General features: G+C 40.5%; 1 protein-coding gene across 1 annotated transcript in view; it reads right to left on the bottom strand.

Moving 5' to 3' along the window:
- INTS4 (integrator complex subunit 4) overlaps positions 1-25,693 on the bottom strand; it is a 107,342-nt gene that overhangs the window by 5,267 nt on the left and 76,382 nt on the right. Inside the window, exons 16-21 of the mRNA XM_052661765.1 lie at positions 21,636-21,729; positions 19,055-19,135; positions 16,584-16,714; positions 7,626-7,685; positions 5,136-5,295; positions 4,776-4,919 (exon numbers count right to left, since the gene is read on the bottom strand). Of these exons, the coding sequence (XP_052517725.1) occupies positions 4,776-4,919; positions 5,136-5,295; positions 7,626-7,685; positions 16,584-16,714; positions 19,055-19,135; positions 21,636-21,729 (670 nt within the window). The remainder of the gene's footprint in view (positions 1-4,775; positions 4,920-5,135; positions 5,296-7,625; positions 7,686-16,583; positions 16,715-19,054; positions 19,136-21,635; positions 21,730-25,693) is intronic.

Raw genomic sequence — 25,693 nt, 5'->3', positions numbered from 1 at the left:
CACCAGCCTTCATAACAAACTGCTCCTTGTGGGGAGGACGATACTGTCAACATCTCTCTACCCTCCCCCCAGTATAAGCCAGTGTGTGATAAATCTTTCCCGAATGTATGGTAAATGAGTGACAGAAATAAGGTGCCTCTATTAAGTACATGGATAAGTTAAAATATTAATCCTGACGTGAAGAGCCTTTGCAGACATTCCCTGCTGCTTCTGGCTCTGAGTCATATCATGGCCCACCATCCATCATCAACTATCAAGTATTAAGAATAATTCTGGAACCTCGCTGGTAGTCCAGCGGTTAAGAATCCGCCTGCCTGTGCAGGAGACATGGGTGCAATCCTTGGTCCATGAAGATCCCACAGGTTGTGGGGCAAACTAAACCTGTGCGCCACAACTAATGAAGCCCGTGCTCTGCAACAAGAGAAGCCATCACAACGAGAAGCCCATGCACCACGAACAGAAAGTAGCCCCTGCTTGCCGCAACTAGAGAAAGCCTGCCCACAGCAACAAAGACCCAGCACAACCAAAATTCACTACATACATACATACATATTTTAAAAAAGAACAATTCTGTAACTTTTCACTAGATCATAAGCAGCCAGGAAGCTGTTTATCTCTTTCTACAGAGATAGTGCTTCATGAAGGGTCTCCTCAAATCACGGGCCAGTTCTTCAAGTCTCACAAGCTGCCAAAGAGCTCTCCTCAACACCGAGAGGAGCTTCACAGTTATCTGTGTAGAGGGCCTATCACTGCACAGTGTACAAGTGAGCTAAAGGAACACATGAAGCACATCCTAGAAACACACAGGACCTGGGCCTTGGGAATATACTGATGGGGTAAAGTTGGGACCGCACAAGTCTTTCAACTATGAAACTCTGGGAAGGCATGTCTCAGCCCACCTGCCCCCTCATCTCATCTGTCCAGAGTGCTGGGGCATGGCAGCTGAGCTGGACAATGCTTTCTGACTGTCAGAGCTGTCCAACCACTGAGCAGTGAGTTCCTCATCTTCCAGTCTATGATGGCATTCAGTTTGGCCAGGCATGTGGTAAAGCTACCCTGAAGGTGATTTTTCAGTACAGTCTAGCAGGTGAACCTTAAACAATCTACCTGTGATCTCATTTACGCACAATTGGTCAGTGAACTTTTTCCAGGAGCAATGTGAAACTGGTTCTCAACCCTGGCTGCACATTAGAATCACCTATGGGCTCTTTTATTTTCTTTTTAATTGAAACCTATGAGCTCTTAAATAAAAAATACTGCTACTCATGAGTTCGACTCAAGATTCTGACTTAAACTGGTGTAGGTTGAAGCCTGTGCATCAGTATTTTTTTTTTCACACATTCTGAGTAATTCGAATGTGGAGCTAGGGTGAAGCTAATATTGGAGTGAAAAATAAAATACTGCCTGCCATTTCAGTAGGCAAAGGATTTTGAGCCATCAGGGACAGCAGCCACCCTCCAACCGTGAGCCCTGAGAGAACACAGGGCAGAAACAAGGAATGCCCACCATCTAGCAGTCATCAGACTGCAGTCACACCCATGGTACAGCTTGAGGAAACTCAGAATGAGAAAACACAGGATATTAGCCCCAGATAGCCGAGGTGCATATCAAAGGAATGATTTCAGCGAGTCCAGATTCTTGCATCTTCCCAGATTCAGAAAAGCGCTAAACTCCTTGAGATCTTTAGTTTCCTTTTACGAATAGGAATCTTTCATTGTGGCCACCTGGTGTTGCTGCAAAAATTCCTGTATAACCTAGTTTCCCCCACTTCCTCCTCAGAACAGTTTTCTCAACATTAATCTGAGATGGTATCTCCCAGGCTTGAAGCCCTAAGAACACCCGCTCAAAAAAATAACCTAACTCTCCAATTCTAGGTTGTGCATTATTTTTTTCAGTCGACAGGGCTAAACAAAAAAAGCTGCAGCAAAACTTCACGGCAGCTCAGAATTAATTCTCTGTAGGTCTCATAATTTATAATAATTCTGAATGGAAAGCCAGAAGATATTTTTCCTCTACTGTCACCATAGGCAAATATTACCACCTCCAGGGCCTGATTCATCCTTATTCTCTTCCAGGAAGCCGACCCTGCCTGCTCCAAGCTACTTTTCTGTACTTACTGCCAGTGTTTATTCATAGTCCCTCTGCCTGGAATACCTCTATCCTTTGCTCTTAGTCATCCTTTCAGACCTCTTCCATGCCACAGTATCTCTACAAGGTCTTTCTTTTCTTCAGCCACAAATTAAGGGTTTCTCCCATTGTATTCCTTATATTAATATCATACTCACTGGCTTGCCTGGAGGACCCTGGCCTGCTTGACTGTAAACTAAAGTGCTTTTGTTCAGCTCAGGGAGAGATACTTTGTCCTCGCCCACCTGTGAACAGGAGAGAATAACATACCCTTCTGAAGGCTGGCCATTCCCTTGAAGATGTTTTGCAAGACTGAAGGCCCTTTCACTTAACTTCCCCACTGCATCTCCTTCTCTATTCTGCCTTTTGACTTTAGTTCCTCACTGCTTCTTTCTAATTTTTAAAAGAACCTGGCATCCAGTCCCCAATAAGATGGTTATCTCGAGGCACTAGCCTGCTATCTTCTCAGTTCGCCGGCTCCCCGATTAAAGTCTCTTCCTTGCCTCAACACCTCATCTCTCGGGTTCATTGGCCTGTTGTGCAGTGAGCAGAGCCATTAGGGGAAGCACACTGACTGAAACCGCCCACCCTGGCCAGGCACCGTAGGAACCATTTGCATGAGTTGTTTTAGGACAGGAGGTCCTGGTAACAAACACAGAACTAGTAAGCCACCACCAACCACAAGAGTTGGGGAAAGATCAAAAGGAGACACCACATGTCCAACCACCTTCCAGAATCGTCGATGGCATCCATCGTGGCTGAACAAGGCGGGCACCACCATGAAGGATTCTGAGTCAGAATGACTGTCAAAAGACAACCCGGAAACTAATCCCATCACCAAAAAACCCAATACTGCGAGCCACAAGGCAGAGCTGTTTTCCTGGATTCCCTAGCCCTACTGCTCTCCACCCGGGCACCCTTTCCCAATAAAATCTCTTGCTTTGTCAGCACATGTGTCTCCTCAGACAATTCATTTCTGAGTGACAGACAAAAGCCCAGTTTTGGCCCTGGAAGGGGTCCCCTCCTTGCAACAGAGCAAGCTTGGACTCGGTAACATATATATTTTTTAAGTATACTGCTGAATTTTTTATAGAAGCCAAAAATTGGAAATAACCCTGTAGGAAAGGACAAATAATTTCCCCTCTACCTTTCTAGGTTCTTGTCTGAGACCCTTCTATAATAAAGGCAGATTAACAGGAGAAAAACAAACAGAAGTTTAATAACAAATACATATATATATGTAAATGTATATATATAAACATATATATAAATACATCTCTATATATAAAGGAGAGACCTAAGAAAACTGAGTCACCCCTTAAAACTGCCCAAGCCATCACCTTAAATACCATCTTCAGCTAGACAAAAGAAACATGCTGAAGAGAAAGAGAGCCTGTTACAGGAGACCATTAAGTAAAACACAATTAACAAGGGTAAAGCTGTCAGGCAAATTTAAGTTGGCATACTCTCCACTGATACGAGCTTCTAGAGATTATTCTTCCAGGTACTAAGAGGAAGACATCTTACAAATGGAGATTTCCCTTATAAACGTAAATTCTCCTCTCAAAAAGGGCAATTCTACTCTGTTTCCAGAGATTCACCTGTGTCTACAGACTCTCAAAAATAATCACTCCAAAGAATCTTTGGGCCCAAAAGACTTATTTGGGGTGTATATTCTGTCCACCTTCATTCCCACCTTTGAAACTGCTAAGAAGCTTCACAATCCAGAAACTGAGTCCATTAAGTCAGTCCATTATCTTACTGAACCAGTCTTAGTCTTGAGAACAGGTCAGTTTAAAAGTTGTGTCTCATTGCAGGAGGCTGTGTTGCAAGTGGCTCCCAAAACTAGATCTACGTTGTCGGAGCAATCCGGTACTTAATAAGAAACCATAATATTCTTAATTCATCCTGTACCTGTCTGAACTGATGGCTGAACTTGTTTTACAACTGCCTGTCCACTTGTCTGTCTCTCACTGAAACTAAGCATCCTGAGGGCAGGAATTCTAATTCACTTGCCTAGCACTTAGCAGGTACAACAGAGTAAACATTATTGTATGGATGGAAAGAAGGAAGGGAAGGAAGAAAGGAGGGAAATGGTAAATGGGTAGGACTCCTTTGGGGCTCAACTACAGAATGTTTATAAGCTGATTAGTGTCTATACTGAATCTCTCCCATCTCTCTAGCACATCTATGTAACTTGGGAAAAATACTCCCTAGGACTGACTTTTCCCCACCCATAAATTTTATTTACGAAGCTGACCTAACCACAGCCTGCATGAATTTGCTTATTACAGTTTGCTTATAGTCCTAAAAATACCAAGTCTTAACTTCACATTGTAAGAACAGAAGGGGCCCTGCCATTTAACGAACCCATAGTGGGGACCAAGGATTTTTCATATTAATACGTCATTTCAATGTTACCATTCCTACTTGTTAGTTGTAGAACCTGAGATGCAGTTTAATGTAACTTGCTCCAAACCATATTCAGCAGTAAAGCTGGGAACTGTGCCCAGGCTCTTGTCCATAAAAACGTCTCTTCCCTCTCCCCGGTTTCTGTCCCTCAGGCAGAGATTACAGGAGGTGCTAAAGTGAAAAGTTTCAACACAAAGTCAGTTTAGAAACTCCATGGGAACCCAAACCTGACAGACCTGGACCTTCACGGTGTTCTGAGGATCCTGCACGTGTTCCAGGGTTGCATCAACATCCAGGGCCACCACCAACCCAGACGTAAACCTCAAAGGGTTGTCTGACTCGCCTGCTGGCTCAATAATGGTGGCGGAGGCTTTGTGGATCTGTAAACAAGAAGAAAATACGATTCTAAAGCCAGGTCATCCCTGGGCAACAAAACATGATCTCCTTATCTAATGGATGGACATATGTTAGTCAAACAGAAGAAAGGCCTGAACTCAGCTGCTCCACTAAGTCAAAGAAGATCACCAAGGTGAGCAGTTTTGATTCTCTGGATAGACTTGCCCTGAAGGGGTCAAGATAGTGACACAGACACTGACCTGCTCTGGAAGGGGGAGGTGTAGGAAGGTGCTCTGCCGCAGCATGGTCTGCAGAATTTTGACCACTTCTGCAGGTTTGGATGTCATGAGTCGGGGCATGAGGTCAAGAAGTCTGTCCACAAAGCTATCCTGCAGGTGGGGCAAATCGGCAATGAAACACCTGAAGGAGCAAACAGAAGCAACTAGGAATTCATTCACCACAGGCTGACCCCTGAACTTCTGCCAGGCCCTGAGGGAGGAAAAGTGATGAACTGGAGGAGTTCATGGTTCCTGAGGAAAGCCATGCACCTATATAATTAAGCTGCAGTGACAAAATCATCATAATAGCCTTATTTATTAAAATGTGCCAGGCAACCTCTTGAGTGTTTTATACTATCTTATTTAATCTAGCAATCCTATGCATTGTTAGAAATATTATTTTCATATCATAGATTCATTAATTAATATAAAAAATATGTTTAGGCCTTACCAGGTGGTAGGTACTATTCTGGACACTGGGGACATAAACAGTGAGCCAAAGAGAAGAAAAAGCATATATTTTTAAGTTGAGTAATTTAATAGTATATTCTCCATATGCAAAAAATCATTTTTACTAGTCAATACAGCTTTCTAATTTGATCTTTTTTTTTAAATTTTGTTAATTTTTAATTTTTTTAAAAAGTCTGTTTTAGTGGAGCTTATAACCACTGATAAGAACGTTGAGACTCAGAGAGGATAATGTTGTACTGAGGCTTAAAAAAGTTAAGTAACCTACTCCCAGCTCTGAATGATTCCATGGTACTTTGCTTTGTAAAAGGAGATAGTTAAAAAATAGTTCACTGAGAGGGTGACATCAATACTGGGACTCAGAGGCTGAATTAAGGAAGAACGTACAGCTCTTAACAACACATTCTCCTCTGTGGCAAATCAGAGCTGTCTTCTTTCCAAAATTCTCTTCAATCCAACTATGCAAAAACAGACTCTCCACCTTAAAGAATCTAAAACTATGTTTAACTAAATCAGTTTGCCATACACCAGAAATTTATACATGGTAAACCAACTATACTTCAATTAAAAATAAAAATCTAAAACCAAAAGTAAGGCCGGGACTTCACAGACATATGAAGTCAGGATCTGAAAAGTCAAGCTAGACTGTATTATTTACTAGAGAGCAGGGCTTCCCTGATAGCTCAGCTGGTGAAGAGTCTGCCTGCAACGTGGGAGACCTGGGTTCAATCCCTGGGTTGCGAAGATCCCCTGGAGGAGGGCATGGCAATCCACTCCTAGTATTCTTGCTTGGAGAATCCCAAGGACAGGGAGCCCGGCGGGCTCCAGTCCCTGGGGTCACAAAGAGTCAGACACGACTGAGCGACTAAGCACAGCACAGCACAGCCCCTGCTGGTGGGGGAAGTACTGCAATCTAGCCCTACAGGAAGCTATCATCATCCAAATGAAAAAAGCCTGAAAAGCAAAGAGCCCTTCAAACCTGTAGAGTCAGGTTTGATAAAGTTCACAGGGGTAGGAACAAGGAGTGGAAGAATGAAACGCTAGATTTCAAAAGTATTACATCTTAAATTCTTATAAATCCTTCCTGGTATAGTATAGGCAGCATACCACAGGTCTGGTCACTACTTTGACTCCGACTGTTTCACCAAGCCTTCCATTCATCGACTGCATCAGTTTTAGCCAATTAACTTCATAGAGAATCCTCAGAAAATATATCTAGGCTACAAAATAAAAGCTACCTACAGAATTATGGAACAATATTTTGTAGAGAAGAGAGAAAAACACAACTTTCAGAACCATGGTGAAAAAAACAGACAAGTTGTGACTTTGAGTTTTCCACATATTTATCTTTTTCTGGCCCAACTGAATGCTGAATCAAAACACTCAATAATTCCTGATGTTTTTATTATTATGCTGTATGTTTAGCTCACTTAGGAAGTTTACACACCAGTAAAGAAAATACAATTATCTCTCAGTATTTGTGGCAGATTGGTCCTAGGACCCCTGCTAAGTCGCTTCAGTCGTGTCCAACTCTGTGTGACCCCATAGACAGCAGCCCACCAGGCTCCGCCGTCCCTGGGATTCTCCAGGCAAGAACACTGGAGTGGGCTGCCATTTCCTTTTCCAATGCATGAAAGTGAAAAGTGAAAGTGAGGTCGCTCAGTAGTGTCTGACTTTTCGCAACCCCATGGACTGTAGTCTACCAGGCTTTTCCATCCACGCGATTTTCCAGGCAAGAGTACTGGAGTGGGATGCCATCGCAGAGCACATAGCAAAATCCATGGATGCTCAAGTCCTTTATATAAAATGGAATAGTACAGTCAGGCCCTCCATATCCATGAATGCAGAAGCCGCTGATACTGAGGGTCAACTGCATACAAATTAGGGCACACTGGCTACATGGGCTAAACCAAAGATTCTGGTTGCGATCACTCCTATTTCCCTATAAATGCAACTCTCTATATAACCAAGATTTAATAAGCTAGAAGGCGATCAAATACTTACCTCTGAAAAAAGTCCACTTCCTGTAAAAATTTTTCACACATTCCAAATAAGGGGTCAACTCTGTAGAAGAGAAAAAAACAACAAAACAAATAAAAACCCATGTTATTTGAAATCTGAGAACTGAGTAGTAAAGACCAAAGTCCCAGAAACTGAACCTACATGGAAAGACAATGAGCATGTTACACTGTAAAAATTCTATTTCTCTTAAAGGACTCCTAAAGGACCTACAGGGAAATATCTGCCAGAATCCCAAGACCCAATTAAAACAGTGAAGTGTTCATTAGGTTCAGTGAATATTCAAAATCAAAGACTATCACAGGCACACTGGGCACCAGATTCGGTTCAGATATAGGACAGGAGCACAGCTTACGGGCAATGCAATGTCACATTCTGCCGCTGCAGCAGTCCATGAGGCAATCCACAGGGCTCTCTGGGAGTTTTGACAGCTCAGGTTCAAGGAGATGAGATCTACATCAGGCCAATGTGGAGGCCATTTTCATGGAGAAACCTCATGCCTCATAGGTGCCAATATCTCCTGAAGCAACCTACAATTATACCTTCCAGGGGACCTAAAGGGATATGCTCAGTTGCAAGAATCACTGCACTCAATGAAGGCCAAAGCCTTGGCATGTGCGTCAGGTAATTAGAGTTCACTGATAGTTCCTTCTTGTTGCTGTTTAGTCGCTACATTATGTCTGACTCCTTTGCGATGTCTGACTCCTTTGTGAACCCATGTACTCCATGGACTCCTCTGTCCATGGAAATCTCCAGGCAAGCACACTGGAATGGGTTGCCATTTCCTTCTCTAGAGGATTGTCCCGACCCAGGGATCAAACCTGAGTCTCCTACATTGGCAGGTGGATGCTTTACCATGGAGCCATCTGGGAAGCCCAACAGTTCCTTCTAGTCTATGTGTAATTTTCTTAGAGATCGGTTTTACCACAGCAGTGTCATCTAGTAATAGGGTTGATGTGATCAGATTTCCTGGAAACAGACTTGGAAACCAAAGGTCACATTCTCATGCAAAACGGAAAAAGATTTTGTTACTACTTTGCACACAGACACAGACTATATTCTTTCCTCTCTATTTTGGTTTCTTTGGCCTCACAGTACTTTAAACTTAAATGTATACCTAATTAAACCCAGGCAACATGTCAGGTCAATGTAACTTGCTAATCAAAGAACAGATTTTTCCTTTGATTTTTGTGCATTTTTTTTCTTGTAATTTCTGCATGGAATGTTCCATTTATTTTCATTAATACATCTTTAATTTAAGGAATACAGCTCCAGTGAATAAAAAACAAACACTCTTTCCTTATATAAAAACATGTAAGACGGACTTCCCTGGTGGTGCAGTGGATAAGAACTCACCTGCCAATGCAGGGGACATGCACAACTACTGAGCCTGTGCTCTAGAGACCTCAAGCCACAACCGCTGAAGCCCACATGCTGCGCTGCCGTAGAAGCCCGGACGCCTAGAGCCTATGCTCCACAACACGGGAGGCCGCCACCACAAGAAAGCCCACGCACCACAACCAGAGTAAGCCCTCGCGCAGCAACAAAGGCCCAGTGCAAGCTAAAACAAGAGGAAGAGTATGGGCTCAAGGTTCTGCATAATCCAGTCTTTAGTAGAAAGACTAAAGACTTTCTACTAAACCATAAGCTCCATCAGAGTAGGGGCTTCATATTATTCATCATGTATTTCCTGAAACAAGCAGCTCTTCAATAACTATTTGTTGAATGGATAAATAAATGATAAATGGCAAATGGAAATGTATTCTAAAAGCAACATTCAGTTCAGTTCAGTTCAGTCGCTCAGTCGTGTCTGACTCTTTGCGACCCAATGAATGGCAGCACGCCAGGCCTCCCTGCCCATCAGCAACTCCCAGAGTTCACCCAGACTCATGTGTGATGTCATCCAGCCATCTCATCCTCGGTCGTCCCCTTCTCCTCCTGCCCCCAATCACTCCCAGCATCAGAGTCTTTTCCAATGAGTCAACTCTTCGCATGAGGTGGCCAAAGTACTGGAGCTTCAGCTTTAGCATCATTTTTTCCAAAGAAATCCCAGGGCTGATCTCCTTCAGAATGGACTGGTTGGATCTCCTTGCAGTCCAAGGGACTCTCAAGAGTCTTCTCCAACACCACACTTCAAAAGCATCAATTCTTCGGCGCTCAGCCTTCTTCACAGTCCAACTCTCACATCCATACATGACCACTGGGAAAACCATAGCCTTGACTAGATGGACCTTAGTCTTAATCTGAATTATTTTCCTAAAAAATGTGTAGAACTTGAATCTTACTTAACTCTGAAAAACTACCAGAAGTAGAACTGAAATTTGCTAGTGAGGTTAACCAACCAAAGAACACTAAGGATGAGACGGCTAGAGAGAACTCCAGCCAAGTAGAGACTGAACTAAAAGCAAGTTAGCCAAGTAGTACCTTTTTTTGGCCTGCTTACATACAACCAGTTTGGAGAATTTCCAAGCAGTAAAATATGAAAAGATTTGAGAACTCTTCCCAAACTCCCAAACAGCGTAGGTAGCCTCACCTACATGGTACATGAAGTAGGCTTCTACCACTAAGAACACCCCATTTTCAGTGTAAGAGCAAGGCCCACTAGGGAAAACCAAACACTGACTATAACTGTTAGGCAAGCCCATACCAATTACCAATTTAAACTGGTCTAAACTTTCACTTGTAACTATAAAAACACAATGAAAAATTACCAGATGTTATAAGGATGATCAGGAGCTGTCAAGAAAACCAAGAAGACCTCAACGAGATAATATCAAGGCAAGAAAGCACAGAAACCTTTCTTAAAAATTCTAATAAACAACCTCAGTAAGACTGAAGAGAAGATTTGAAACGATATTGCAATGATAAAGCAAGAAAAACTGCTACAAAAAAGGTACAGAAATAAACAATAATACTGAAATCAGTTCAACAGTTGAACACTAGAAGGAAAAATGACGAAAACTGAAATGGTAAATTAAAAGAGTATGCTGAGGAATTTACTCAGACTACAAAATAGAACAAGAAACTGAAATTATGAGAGAAAAGATACAATGTAGGAAAAATAGAGCCAGATGATACAATATCCAGTATGAAGATTGAAGCTCATAGAAGAAGTAATTAAAGAAATGATAGAGGGAAAAAAATTCTGAGATAAAACAGAGCTAAGACTTTGAAGTCCCACTAAAGGTCAGTAAGAACAAAGAAAGTAAACACATACCTAGACATATTCAGAAATTTCTGAATTCTAAAAAGAAAAGTTAACAGCTTTGAGAAAAATAAGCTAACTACAAAGGAAAGAGATAGAAACAGACATAGCAATATTTAGTTCTGAAAGAACTCCATTCACGTATAAGAGCAAAAGAAAGGTTTAGATATGCAAAGTCTCCATGAGTACACTACTTATGTACTTATTCTGAAAAACAATTACTAGTGAATGTGTTCCAGTCAGATAGACAGTGCATTATTAGAACAGGGACTCTTTAAAGGCAACTGTGGGGATTTCCCTGGTGGTCCAGTGGCTAAGATTCTGAATTCCCAATGTAGGGGGCCTGGTTTCCATCCCTGGTGAGAGAACTAGATCTCATGTGCTAGAATTTAAAGATCCTGCATACAGCAAATAAGACCAAACAGCCAAATAAATAATTTTTTTAAAAAGATAATTGTAGTACAAAAACAGCAGTGGTGGGCAAGTTGAAGCTAAATAGTATTGACAATGTACTTATAAAGATTGATGCAGATTTTAAGAAAGAATTCATAAAATAAGACATACATGAAAAACTGTAATTCAACTTATTGTATAGCACAAGGAACTATAGCCAGTATCTTGTAATGACTTTTAATGAAGTATGATCTGTAACAATAGGGAATACCTTAAACTAATATTATAAATCAGCTGCATTTTAAAAAAAGGATAATGTGAAACTAAATTCTAAATTATTTAACAATGTGAGACTAGCAAATAAAGTTGTATTTTGATTAAATGTGGTCTTGATAAAAGGTGACCATAAATTCTATTTTTAATGCGAATAAACATAAGGTCAATCAATTTATTAAGAATGAGTAAAAATACTATTTATACAACTAAAAAGAGCTAACATTTATTAAGGGTTTATTCTTAATGTGTCAGGCAGCATTTTAAGGGCTTTACATATAATAATCCAGTAATCCTTACAATAACTTTATGACAGAGATCCAGATACTATCATTGTCCCGGTTTAACTTACAGGAAACAAATCGAGAGATGTTCTTAAGCACCTTGCCCAAGGTTACTAAGTTTGCAAATGAGGGTTAAGATCTGAATCTAAGCTATGAGGCACCCTAGCCCTCTGAACCATTATTACCTTCTACTGTCTCTAATTTGAATGGCTTAAAACTTGAAGCATAAAATTGTCAAACCCCTGGAAGAAGAAAGAAACAAAACAATCAATCCAACAAAAATCAAGGAAAAAGAAAGAGAAGCAGGAATGCGTACAAATGGAAAATATAAAATAATATATTATGAGGGACTTCTCTGGCAGTTCAAAGCAGGTGGCGCAGGTTTGATTCCTGGTCAGAAAACTAAGATTTTATATGTTACACAGAGCACCAGCACAGCCATATGGCAAAACCAATACAATATTGTAAACTAAAAAAAATAATAATAAAAAAATACCAAAAATATTGGAATCTTCCTAATGACATGGAAACGTGAAATATCATATTGCTGGATGAAGTAAAAACAAGGCACAATAGACAAATATGTTATGATTCAATCTATATTAAACACACATACTTATAATCTAAACGGATAGTTAGGTTTTTTACAAGCAGTAGATTACCAGAGAACAGACTGTTCGTTTAATCTGCAATATTTAAATGTTTACAATAATTGTATATAAACTGAAAAGGAGATCTACTTTCTTTGAATAAAAAAGTGTAGATGCTATCACAAGCACTTATCTTTTCTTAGCTACAATTGGCACATAGCAGGGATTTAACATTTGCTAAATGAATGTATGGCTATCTCTAAGATTAAGGCACCACCTGATCATATCAGGCCACCATCGAGATAAGCAAAGATATAAGACAACACTCAGAATATTCTTCGTAATGTGTTTTTAGGTGCTTACTTAAACACTCATGTATTTATTTCTCTACATGATTTTTAGGCTAACACAACTAGTGGACTCAGCATCAAATGTGTCTTCTGTCTGATAAAAAGTTCCTTAAGTACATATTATACGAAACCTATGGTGCCATCATTCCTAAAATGAATTTTATGAAACACCAAGAAACAAAAACCACTTTCAATCAAACTATAGCACATCATCAAAATATCTGATTTCAGAGAAGTTAAAAATTCTAAATGAACATTTCAGAATCAATGAAATAGAGGAACATAGCAATTCTCATTCTCAGAAAATCTAACAGCTACCATTATAATGAACTCTTCAGTTCAGTCGCTCAGTCGTGTCCGACTCTTCGCGACCCCATGAATCACAGCACGCCAGGCTTCCCTGTCCATCACCAACTCCCAGAGTTCACCCAGACTCACGTCCATCGAGTCAGTGATGCCATCCAGCCCTCTCATCCTCTGTCGTCCCCTTCTCCTCCTGCCCCCAATCACTCCCAGCATCAGAGTCTTTTCCAATGAGTCAACTCTTCACATGAGGTGGCCAAAGTACTGGAGCTTCAGCTTTAGCATCATTCCTTCCAAAGAAATCCCAGGGCTGATCTCCTTCAGAATGGACTGGTTGGATCTCCTTGCAGTCCAAGGGACTCTCAAGAGTCTTCTCCAACACCACACTTCAAAAGCATCAATTCTTCGGCGCTCAGCCTTCTTCACAGTCCAACTCTCACATCCATACATGACCACTGGAAAAACCATAGCCTTGACTAGACGGACCTTAGTCGGCAAAGTAATGTCTCTGCTTTTGAATATGCTATCTAGGTTGGTCATAACTTTTCTTCCAAGGAGTAAGCGTCTTTTAATTTCATGGCTGCAGTCACCATCTGCAGTGATTTTGGAGCCCCAAAAAATAAAGTCTGACACTGTTTCCACTGTTTCCCCATCTATTTCCCATGAAATGGTGGGACCAGATGCCATGATCTTCGTTTTCTGAATGTTGAGCTTTAAGCCAACTTTTTCACTCTCTTCTTTCACTTTCATCAAGAGGTTTTTTAGCTCCTCTTCACTTTCTGCCGTAAGGGTGGTGTCATCTGCATATCTGAGGGTATTGATATTTCTCCCGGCAGTCTTGATTCCAGCTTGTGTTTCTTCCAGTCCAGTGTTTCTCATGCTGTACTAGGAATATAAGTTAAATAAGCAGGGTGACAATATACAGCCTTGACGCACTCCTTTTCCTATTTGGAACCAGTCTATTGTTCCATGTCCAGTTCTAACTGTTGCTTCCTCACCTGCATACAGATTTCTCATGAGGCAGGTCAGGTGGTCTGGTATTCCCATCTCTTTCAGAATTTTCAACAGTTTATTGTGATCCACACAGTCAAAGGCTTTGGCATAGTCAATAAAGCAGAAGTAGATGTTTTTCTGGGACTCTCTTGCTTTCTCCATGATCCAGCAGATGTTGTACCAAGTACCATGTTAGTGCTTTTACACATTTTACCCCATTCATTATTCATGGCAGAAGACATTATGAAGAGGTGGCAAGAAATACACAGAAGAACTATACGAAAAAGATTTTCACAACCCAGATAATCACAATGGTGTGATCACTCACCTAGAGCCAGACATCTTGGAATGTAAGTCAAGTGGGCCTTAGGAAGCATCGCTAGGAACAAAGCTAGTGGAGGTGAGGGAATTCCTGTTGAGCTATTTCAAATCCTGAAAGATGATGCTGTGAAAGTGTTGCACTCAATATCCCAGCAAATTTGGAAAACTCAGCAGTGGCCACAGGACTGGAAAAGGTCAGTTTTCATTCCAATCCCAAAGAAAGGCAATGCCAAAGAATGTTCAAACTACCGCACAATTGCACTCATCTCACATGCTAGTAAAGCAATGCTCAAAATTCTCCAAGCCAGGCTTCAGAAGTACATGAACCATAAACTTCCAGATGTTCAAGCTGGTTTTAGAAAAGGCAGAGGAACAGAGATCAAATTGCCAACATTCGTTGGATCATGGAAAAAGCAAGAGAGTTCCAGAAAAACATCTATTTCTGCTTTACTGACTATGCCAAAGCCTTTGATTGTGTGAAAGAGATGGGAATACCAGACCACCTGACCTGCCTCTTGAGAAACCTATATGCAGGTCAGGAACCAACAGTTACAACTGGACATGGAACAACAAACTGGTTCCAAAAGGTCAAGGCTGTATATTGTCCCCCTGCTTTATTTAATTTCTATGCAGAGTACATCATGAAAAACACTGGGCTAGAATCAAAGCACAAGCTGGAATCAAGATTGCCAAGAGAAATACTAATAACCTCAGATATGCAGATGACACCACCCTTATGGCACAAAGTGAAGAAGAACTAAAGAGCCTCTTGATGAAAGTGAAAGAGGAGAGTGAAAAAGTTGGCTTAAAGCTCAACATTCAGAAAACGAAGATCATGGCATCTGGTCCCATCACTTCATGGGAAACAGATGGGGAAACAGTGGAAACAGTGTCAGACTTTATTTTTTGGGGCTCCAAAATCACTGCAGATGGTGATTACAGCCATGAAATGAAAAGACTCTTCTTGCTCCTTGGAAGAAAAGTTATGACCAACCTAGAGAGCATATTCAAAAGCAGAAACATTACTTAGCCAACAAAGGTCCATCTAGTCAAAGCTATGGTTTTTCTAGTAGTCATGTACGGGTGTGAGAGTTGGACTATAAAGAAAGCTGAGTGCCGAAGAATTGATGCTTTTGAACTGTGGTGTTAGAGAAGACAACTGAAAGTCCTTTGGACTGCAAGGAGATCCAACCAGTCCATCCTAAAGGAAATCAGTCCTGAATATTCATTGAAAGGTCTGATGTTGAAGCTGAAACTCCAATACTTTGGCCACCTGATGCGAAGAACGGACTCATTTGAAAAGACCCTGATGCTGGGAAAGATTGAAGGTGGGAGGAGAAAGGGACGACAGAGGATGAGATGGTTGGATGGTATCACCGACTCAATGGACTTGAGTTTGGGTAAACTCCAGGAGTTGGTGATGGACAAGGAGGCCTGGCGTCCTGCAGTCCATGGGGTTGCAGTCGAACACGACTGAGCTACTGAACTGACTGATTCTTCATGGAAACCTTACGAGATAGATACTATCATCATTCTCATTTTACAGGCAGGGAAACAAGGCTCAGAGGGGCTAAAGAAAAAACAAAACATGTCTATAATCAAATAATGAGTAAGTAGAAAGGTTAAGATCTGAACAAAGTAGTCTCACAGCACCAGACAGTCTCAAAATTTGTCTTTACTGCCCAAGACAAAGCACTAGTCCCTTCAGAAGAGAAAACAAAATGGTTCAGGCACAAAATTCTTAAAGAAATCTATCAGGGATCATATAGTATACTTCGTTGCCAGATGAAATCCTATGTTCTGCTGTAGGAAATGAAGAGCCACTGAAGGGTTTTGCCAGGGATCTAATATGATCTAAGAATGGAATTTGGAATATCTCAAGAAATGAAGAGCTTGCAATATCCCTTAGGTGAAAAGTAACACTGAAAGTGTTAGTCACTCAGTCGTGCCTGACTCTCTGTGACCCTATGGACTGTAGTCCACCAGACTCCTCTGTCCATGAGATTTCCCAGGCAGGAATACTGGAGTGGGTTGCCATTTCCTTCTCCAGGGGATCTTCCCGACCCAGGGATCGAACCCAGGTCTCCTACATTGCAGATGGAATCTTTACTGTCTGAGCCACCAGGGAATATAATTTCACGCATCATTAACCTTGGTGAGATCTCTGAATGTATTTTTAGGTGTCTTTAAAAGGACTGGGCCACCCTTTTTTTGCCAACCACACATCTTACCCTCGAGCAGTCCGTGCTGTTACTATAAGTTGCAAGGCTTTGGCCTGCAGCCTCATGTGATGGATAATCACCACCTGCTTGTTCTCCACGCCACTATACATGAACTCCATTTTGTAGGTTTCTTCCATGATCTGTAAGGAAAACAGCAGCACAGAATCTTAAGTGAAACAGATCTGACCAGAATTCTTTTTTTTTTTAAGGTCTATGCTTTAATTCTGAACTGAGATTTTTAAGTGCCTGTGTTTATAGAAATTGATATAATTTGAGAGAAATTAATATTCATGTTAAGAGAAATCTTTTAAGTCTTATGAAAAGAAGATAAATTATTTTGTCAATTAAAATAACAAAGTCATCTGGTAATATTATTCAGTTGATGACATAAAGATATGAAAGTTTATACACTGATAAAACTGTAAAGCACTGCATGTAACTCTAAAGCAAATTCACTGCGCGTGGCAGCAAAAGGGTATGCATAGAGACGTAATCTTCAAGAAAGGCCCTCAAGAGTTTGGTATCAGGAACCATTACCCAGCTGTTAGTCATCTAGTCTGCTCCATGAGCTGGGTCTGTCAGAGGGATTTTAGGGAGGGAATCAGTGCAGAAAACAGTATCTGTGACCTCAGCTCAAGCCCAGTGCATCTTAAGCTCTTGTTCTATTCTATCCAAGGCAGCGACTCCCTCTAATGATGTTTCTCCTTCCCTTCTGTGGTTTTTGAAGGCATTGAGTTGGAGAAACGACTCCAGGTTCTCCTACAACTAACAGTAAGATATATCTCCTAATAACACAGTGCCTCAGTTTCCCTAACTGTAAATGCAGAAGAAATAGCACCGACATAACAAAATTTAAAGGATTAAATGGGGCATGGAAGGTGCTTAACAAAGTAACTGTCACATCAAAGTGAAGCATTAGTCATTCAGTCATGTTTGACTCTTTGCGACCCATGAATTATAGCCCACCAGGCTCCTCCGTCCATGCGATTTTCCAGGTAAGAATACTGGAGTGGGTTGCCATTTCCTTCTCCAGGGGATCTTCTTGATCCAAGACTCGAACCTAGGTTTCCCATCTTGCAGGCGGACTCTACCTCTGAGCCACCAGGGAAGCCCAACTGTTGCATGGCACGGTAATTCCTTTCTCTCTTCCAGATTACTGCTTCCTGGTCCCATCCCTCCCAACATGGCCCATCTCCAGTCTGTAGTCATTAAGTGCAACTCCCCTACAAGCCACATGGTAGGTCTGAGAGGGGGACTAGAGTGGAGATCAAGCAGAATAGTGGAAAGAAAACAGACTCTGGGTATCAGAGGATCTGAGGTCAAGTCTCTGATTTACTACCTATAGCTCTCTGACTATAACCTTGCTGAGCGCTGTTTCATCTGAAAAATGGACTCAATACTTATTCCTACCTAATTGGGTGTGTGTTGTGTGTTCTGTGTGTGTGCATGCGCACACGTCATGAAGCTTTCAGGACCTTAGTTCTCTGACCAGGGACTGAACCTGTGCCCCCTTTACTGAAAGCACAGAGTCTTAACCACTGGACTGCCAGGGAAGTTCCACCGAATGGGATTATTATGAGGATTAAGTAAAACAGACTTGAAATCATTTAGTGAACTATAATGTAACAGTCATAGTCACCATCATTATCTTCCAATTGGGTCATAATTAGTCATATACAAACTTACTGTTAGGAAGGCATGACCCAGAAGAGCAAATGCCATTACCTAAAAGTGAAGGGAAATTGCTCAAAACTAGGAAGAAAGACACCTGAGGCAAGTAAAATTAAATTCTACTTAATGAACTAAGGAGAAACATAAGGACCTTTAAATATTCAAGAGATGGTTAAAGAAATGAGAGAGATGGTACCGGCTAAAAATATAAACCACCTCAAAATGAGTTCAGCTACATTTTCAGATGAAAGACTCATGATATTATTATTCAATTTTAGCATATCTGAAATTTGTTGTTGTTTAGTCACCAAATTGTGTCCAACTCTTTTGTAACTGCATGGATTTCCAGGCTCCTATAGCCCACCAAGCTCCTCTGTCCATGGGATTGCCCACGCAAGAATACTGGAGTAGGTTGCCATTTCCTTCTCCAGGGGATCTCCCCCACCCAGGGATCAAACCAACATCGCTTTCATTGGCAGACAGATTCTTTACCACTGAGTCAACAGGGAAGCCCCCACTTCTGAAATACAAATTAGTAATATTTTAGAACACAAAAGAAATCTTAGAAATCAGAGGGATTAAGTAACTTGCTCTTTATCACTCAGCAAATTAGAGGCAGACATGGGAACAGAACAGAAAGCCAGTGCTGTGTCCCCTAATTATGCTGCTCCTCATCTCACTATCTTCTGCCACAGGCTGGAAGTGGGGAGCCACAGCAGAGCCTTGTGAAGTCCTCTGACTCTAACTGACTTAGAGAACACAATTTCTGGACAAATACCTATCTGAGGAGAAGGTCTCCATAAGCTTACCTGTTTTGCTGCTGCTGAGGCCAAATCACTCTGCTTCAAATATAAAGGGGCGGCCACATTCCACAGCTTTTCCTGCAGGGCCTAACAAGTCAGCAAAGGATAGAACCAGAGGTCAAAAAGGGTGCCATATCATTTGAGACTTTTTTTGTTTTGCTTTGAAAATTTACTGTGATCAAGACCTCCTCTCAGTCGTACTCTTTTAAGCCAAAGTAGAGACCAATGATTTGGGCCAAATGCAATCCTCCCCTATTCAATTTGTGGCCCAAAGACCCCATGCACCAGACCATAGCCTGCAAGCAGAGTGCAGGAGACATGAAGGCCTCATCACAGTGTCCAGGAAAGCTGGGCTTCTGAGGCTCTGGCACCTCCTGATCTCAAAGCCCATGGACTACCCTGACAGCCCAGACCCTTCTTCCTTGATTTGGTTCCTTTTTCTTTGCTCTATGCTCATTATCTGTGAACACCCCCATCACCTGACCAACATACTCAAATAAAAAATTAAGAAGCTTTCCTAGATTCCTTGCTCTCTAACTCTCTATATTCAAAACTATCACTTACAGCCACGAATTTTACCTTCCATCCCTCTCCTCTCCTATCCATCCCTATGGCATCTCATCTAAACCTCTGCTGTAGTCTTTTATTTTCACAGTCCTTCTTAATTAGAGACATAATGACAGTTCAGAAAACCTAGACTTACACTGTCCAACAGAAACATAAAACATAAGCCATGGATGTGGTTTTACATTTTCTAGTAGTTACATCTTTGAAATTTAAAAAAAAGACAGAAAAATAACAATAACCAAAAAATGTAAAAAGAGACAGGTGAAATTAATTTAACAATACAGTTTATTTAACCCAGTATATATCACTATGCAATCAATATTTTAAAAATTATTAATGAGATAGTTCACATTTTTTCACACTAAGTCTAAGAAATCCAGTGTGTATTTACACTTACAGCACATCTCAATATGAACATTTAAAGTGCTCAACAGTTACATGTACCTAGTGACTATCAGACAGCAGAAGGTCTGGAGTATTAACATAGAAATTTTAAAATTATACTACTAAATCATACTACCACTAACAGAGTTACTGCTTTCGAATATTTGCTTCCAATAATTTCTCATATACATGTTTTTTATATAGTTGTAGTTGTAGAAATCAGAGTAATTTTGTATGCTTTTTGGGGTGTGTGTACGCTAAGTCACTTCAGTCATGTCTGACTCTTTGCAATCCTATGGACTGTAGCCCACCAGGCTTCTCTGTCCGTGGAATTTTCCAGGCAAGAATACTGAAGTGGGTTGCCATTTCCTCCTCCAGGGGATCCTCCTGACCTAGGGATCGAACCTGCACCTCTTAGGACTCCCACACTGGTAGGTGGGTTCTTTTCCACTAGCACCACCTGGGAAGCATTTGGGTATATAACATTATATCACATTTTGAAGTAATCTCTTCTCTTTTCCTACTAAAGAGAAGTAGATTCTTTTCAAAGGCCTTTTGGTATTCCAGTGCAGAAGATAGCAAGCCAAGGAAGAAGGAAGAAGACCAATGATGACATGGCACTCACTATGTACCAGACATAAGACCAAGGGTTTTCACATGCTGCTTGCTACCAATTCTTACCCGGGTAGAGTAATTATTAGCCTTGTTTTATAGAAACTTGGAAAAGCCAAATAACTGTGCAAAGGGACATTAAGGAACTTTTGGGGGCAATGGAAATGTTTTACATCTTAACTGTGCTAGTGGTTACAAAGGTATATATATTTTGAAAGAATCTATCTAGCCAATTTAGGACTGTTTAAATCCCCACCTACTTCAGTGTACACATCCATTTTCACATGTATACATACACCTAATCACCCTAAAATCACATATCTTACAGTGGCTAATAATTTCTGACTCCTCCATTCTGACTTTGGTCAAATATCACTAACAGCTTTGAAGACTAACAACACTTAGAACTAAAGCCAAGGAAAGTTTTATCAAGTGAGAGGGCTCTCCAAAATCAAAAGTCTGAATTAACAGCAGAACTCTGCTGCAGAAGCTGACAGCTATCGAGCTAGTTTGATTGGTTTTCAACTCAGTAAACTGAAACAGCCTTTTGGTACTAACTTGGTACACACACACACATACATATATATATACACATGTAATCTAACTACCTACTATGAATTGCCAGCAAGTTGGCCCTTTTAAGAGCAATGAAATCAACCTTTGACTAATTTGACTTTGACAAAATCAAATTAGCATTACAAATATATATGTTTATATAAGATCTTTGCTAATCAAATTATTAAAAACAGTTAAAATCCTTGGGATTCTAATGCAACTAATTATCCAATCTGCTCCAATTATATAATAAAAGAATTCTCCCAAATTAAAAAATTAAAATTCCTATATGAGTTAACAATTCTTTAATTAGAGACAAATGTAATTATACTTCAGAGTACATAATTTCCCCATTGCTAAGCAGTTGCATAAGACCATGTATTTTTCCACTTAAGGCCTCAAACACTGCTGAATCCATTAAAGCGCATGCTTAGCATCATATTCAAGAACAAAATGGATTCAAACCAACCTTAATGAGAAGAAGTTGACACCTAAGATAGGTAGCAGAGAAATCAGCTACTCCTGCCAATTCAGACTGAAGTTCTCCAAGCCTTTGCAGATCCCTGCCATAAATAAAACCCCAAGTCAAACAGAGAATAAGGATAATGACAACAATTAAAGATCATGTCAAAAGCATTTACCATTTTATACCTAGTAAATTGGTTTAAAAAAAAAATTTAAATGACAGAACCCAGTGCTGAAGTGGTTATAATGAAACTGGTTCACTTACATTTTGCTAGCAGTTTAAGTTGATATAATTCTTCTGGAAAGTAAAACTGTAATACATTACAAAAGGCACACATATAATCAAATAATTTGATAAGTAGATTTATCCTGAGAGACAGCAGGGAGATATTCAAAACAAATGAAATGTTTTATGCCCCACAATATTCACTGTTGTATGGACTATTATAGTAAAACAAAGTAATTATTTAAATAGTTAATGGTAAAGGAATTATTAAATAGATTACTGTATATCCAGTCAATGGAATATTCTACAAGTGTTAAAATATAATCTGGTAATAAGGTATATGATCTCAACTATATAAAAACTATACACACACACACACACACACACACACACACACACACACATACACACACAAGAAAAAGACAGCACTGTTTTCTGGATAGAGGAATTAGGGTTGTTTTTATTGCCTTCTCCCAACTATGCTTTATTTTCCAAATGTTTTATACAATGGACAAGTAAGTTTTATATCATCAGAAAAAAATTTTTTTGAAGCATTGTAGTGGGCTCTATTGGCTGCCTACCTAATTTATGCTCTGCTGCTGCTGCCAAGTCGCTTTAGTCATGTCCAACTCTGTGCGACCCCACAGAAGGCAGCCCAAGAGGCTCTCCCGTCCCTGGGATTCTCCAGGCAAGAACACTGGAGTGGGTTGCCATTTCCTTCTCCAATGCATGAAAGTGAAAAGTGAAAGTGAAGTCGCTCAGTTGTGTCCAAATCTTAGCGACCCCATGGACACTAGCCTACCAGGCTCCTCCGTCCATGGGATTTTCCAGGCAAGAGTACTGGAGTGGGGTGCCATTGCCTTCTCCAAATTTATGCTCTACTTCTTCCCAATAATGTGAACCCTTCCTACTTCCTACTAAGTGAACCCTGATTTTGTTCAAGAGATGTCCCCAAACCTAGTTCTAGGTAGAGTCCAACTGGATTAAACCAACTGGTACATGTCATCTCCCTGGTTATGTGACCTTATAATTCCTACTTGGAAGGAAAGGATTTATTATTATTTTTTGGCTGTGATGTGTGGCATGCAGCAATCTTAGTTCCTGACCAGGGATCAAACCTGTGCCTCCTGCAGTAGAAGTGTGGAGCCCTAACCACTGGGACCCCCCAGGAAATTCCCTGGAAGGACTCATATTTGAAACGTGAAGCAGGTTTGATGGTGGTCTCCGAATCACTCATGCTCCCTCTTTCTCTCACTAAAGTGATCAAGAATGTTTTACAGTCCTGATTACCAATGGCAGCTATACTGCAACTCTAAAAGAAAAAAAGCCTTGGGATAAAGCAAATGTTGAGGACAAGAAAAATCCAAAGAGGCAGAGAGAAACTGGGTCCTTAATGATATAAATGAACTACTTAACCATACCATACTTAGAACAATCCATCTCAAGAAAATTCATAGAAAGCTGCCTGGTTTTTTAAGGTCCATATCAAGATTTCATATAGTAATCATAACTGTGGGAAACCTAAAAATTTGGCTAATGAGAGAAGTTAACTCTTTCAGGGCTGCCATAATATATCAGGTTTCAGAGCAGCCTGTACAAAACTGTCCACTGGACTAAGTCCTTCCCTCTTATCTTGGGCAACTTTCTGATAGCTAGTGCTGCCTCCTTGATACCAAAAAGGAGATGGGAAGAGAGAATTATTTCCAAAGTGACTGAAAAAATTGGGGTCTGTGGCTTACACTATTGTCTCTGAGTTTTGGTGGTTTGAGTTGATCCTAGAGAGCCTATTCATGTGTGGAAATCTATCACAATGAATGGCAAGACCCTGTACTAGCTAACCACACCTGTAAAATGCTACTTTGGTGGCTAGCTGGTCTCTCCCTTTTTGTACCACTAACATTTATCTTGCAAAAGATGGCCCTGAATCATTCTACTTTGGAACCATATCATCTACAGACAGATTCTGCCTTCTCTTACATTACAGAGAACACTGACCAGCTGACTACACATTAGCTGACCGTTCCCAAGTGTTAAGTCATTCTACTATCCTTGAACTGTAACGATTATTCTGAGTTGCACAAAATAAGGTGCAACCCAACTAGCTACAGGAAATCTGAACTATTATACAAGCAAAAATAGAAAATTTCTACCCCTGCTCAAAACATTCTGTGTCCCAGTGTTTCCTCCCTATATCTTTTTATGCCCACAATCTTTAGGAAGCCTCAGTTCAGACATTCATCAGGAGACTATGGACTTGTTAATGAAAAAGGTACAAAAAGCACCATCTATGTGCACTATACTAGGTGTGAGGGATGCTTCCTTACTTGAGTGCATTTACTCCTTACATGAACTGCAATTACAGGCATATTTCAGAAAATCGTGGGTTCAGTTCCAGACCACCACAAATAAAGCAAGTATCACAAAAAAGTTAGGCATGCAAACTTTCTCCCCATACACATAAAAGTTATGTTTATACTACACCAGAGGTTACTAAGTGAGCAACAGCACTGTGTCTAAGAAAACAGTGTAAGTACCTTAATTTAAAAACAATTTTTGTTAAAAAATGCTAATCATCATCAGAGACTTCAGCCAGCTATAATCTTTTTGCAATAGTTACATTAAAGATCACTGATCACAAATGACCATAACAAATATGATAATAATGAAAAAGTCTTAAATATTGTGAGAATTACCAGAATGTAAAAAGAGATACAAAATGAGCAAATAATGCTAGAAAAATGATACTGACAGACTTGCTTGACACAAGCTGCTATGGAGTTTTGCCCCTCCCGCACCCCATTTTTCTTGATGAATCTGGCTAAAGATTTATCGATTTTATTTACTTTTTCAAAGGATCAGCTTTTAGGAATTTCACTGGTGGTACAGTTGGTAAGAGTCTGCCTGTCAATGCAGGGGGCCCAGATGGGTTCAATCCCTGATCCAGGAAGATTCCACATGCTGCCGAGCAACTAAGCCCAGGGCCACAACCACTGAAACCCCTGTACCTAAAGCCCAGGCTCCACAACAAGAAAAGCCACGGCAATGAGAATCCTAGGCACTGCAACTAGAGAGAAGCCCTTGCTCTCTGCAAGTAGAGAAAGTCTGCGTGTAGCAATGAAGACCCAATGCAACCAAAAATAAAATAATAAAAAAGAACCCGCTTTTAATTTCATCAGCCTTTTCTATTGTTCTTTTAGTCTCTTATTTATTTCTGCTCTGATTTTATGATTTCTCTCCTATCAACCTTGGGGTTTGTTTGTCCTTCTTTCTATAGTTGCTTTAGGTGTAAACTTGGGTCGTTTGAGATTTTTCTTGGTTCTTGAGTTAAGATTGTATCGCTATAAACTTCCCTCTAAGAACTGCTTTTGCTACATCCATAGGTTTCAGATTGTCAGGTTTTCATTTTCATTTCACTCCAGGTATTTTTTACATTTCCTATTTGATTTGAAACAAGTCTTTAGATTTTAAACCTCATTGTACTAGATCTTTCATATCATACACTGTTTATCCAGCAGTGTGTTGACAGAAGGACTCTAAACAACCTAGGCTCTGGTCTAGGCCTTTGCTGTTTCTTGCCTTTGACAGTTTCCTCCCTTCCTCACTTGGCAAATTTATATTCATTCTTCTGGTCACTGCTTAAGCCATGAATGGAAGGGTTAAGCCCCCTCTTCCATCTTCTAGAAAACCCTGTACATACTGTATTGTGTGGGAAGCACAATACTGCTTGCCTTATTTACCCAACCAGGCTGTAAGATCCCCTGTAACAGGGACTATGTCTTGTTATGACTGTGTCCCTTTTCCCAGTACAATGCTTGATATATGATGGGTGCTGAAAA

Source organism: Budorcas taxicolor, chromosome 25, assembly GCF_023091745.1.
Source record: "Budorcas taxicolor isolate Tak-1 chromosome 25, Takin1.1, whole genome shotgun sequence".
Classification (NCBI taxonomy): Eukaryota; Metazoa; Chordata; class Mammalia; order Artiodactyla; family Bovidae; genus Budorcas; species Budorcas taxicolor.
This window is presented reverse-complemented; position numbering and strand designations above follow the sequence as displayed.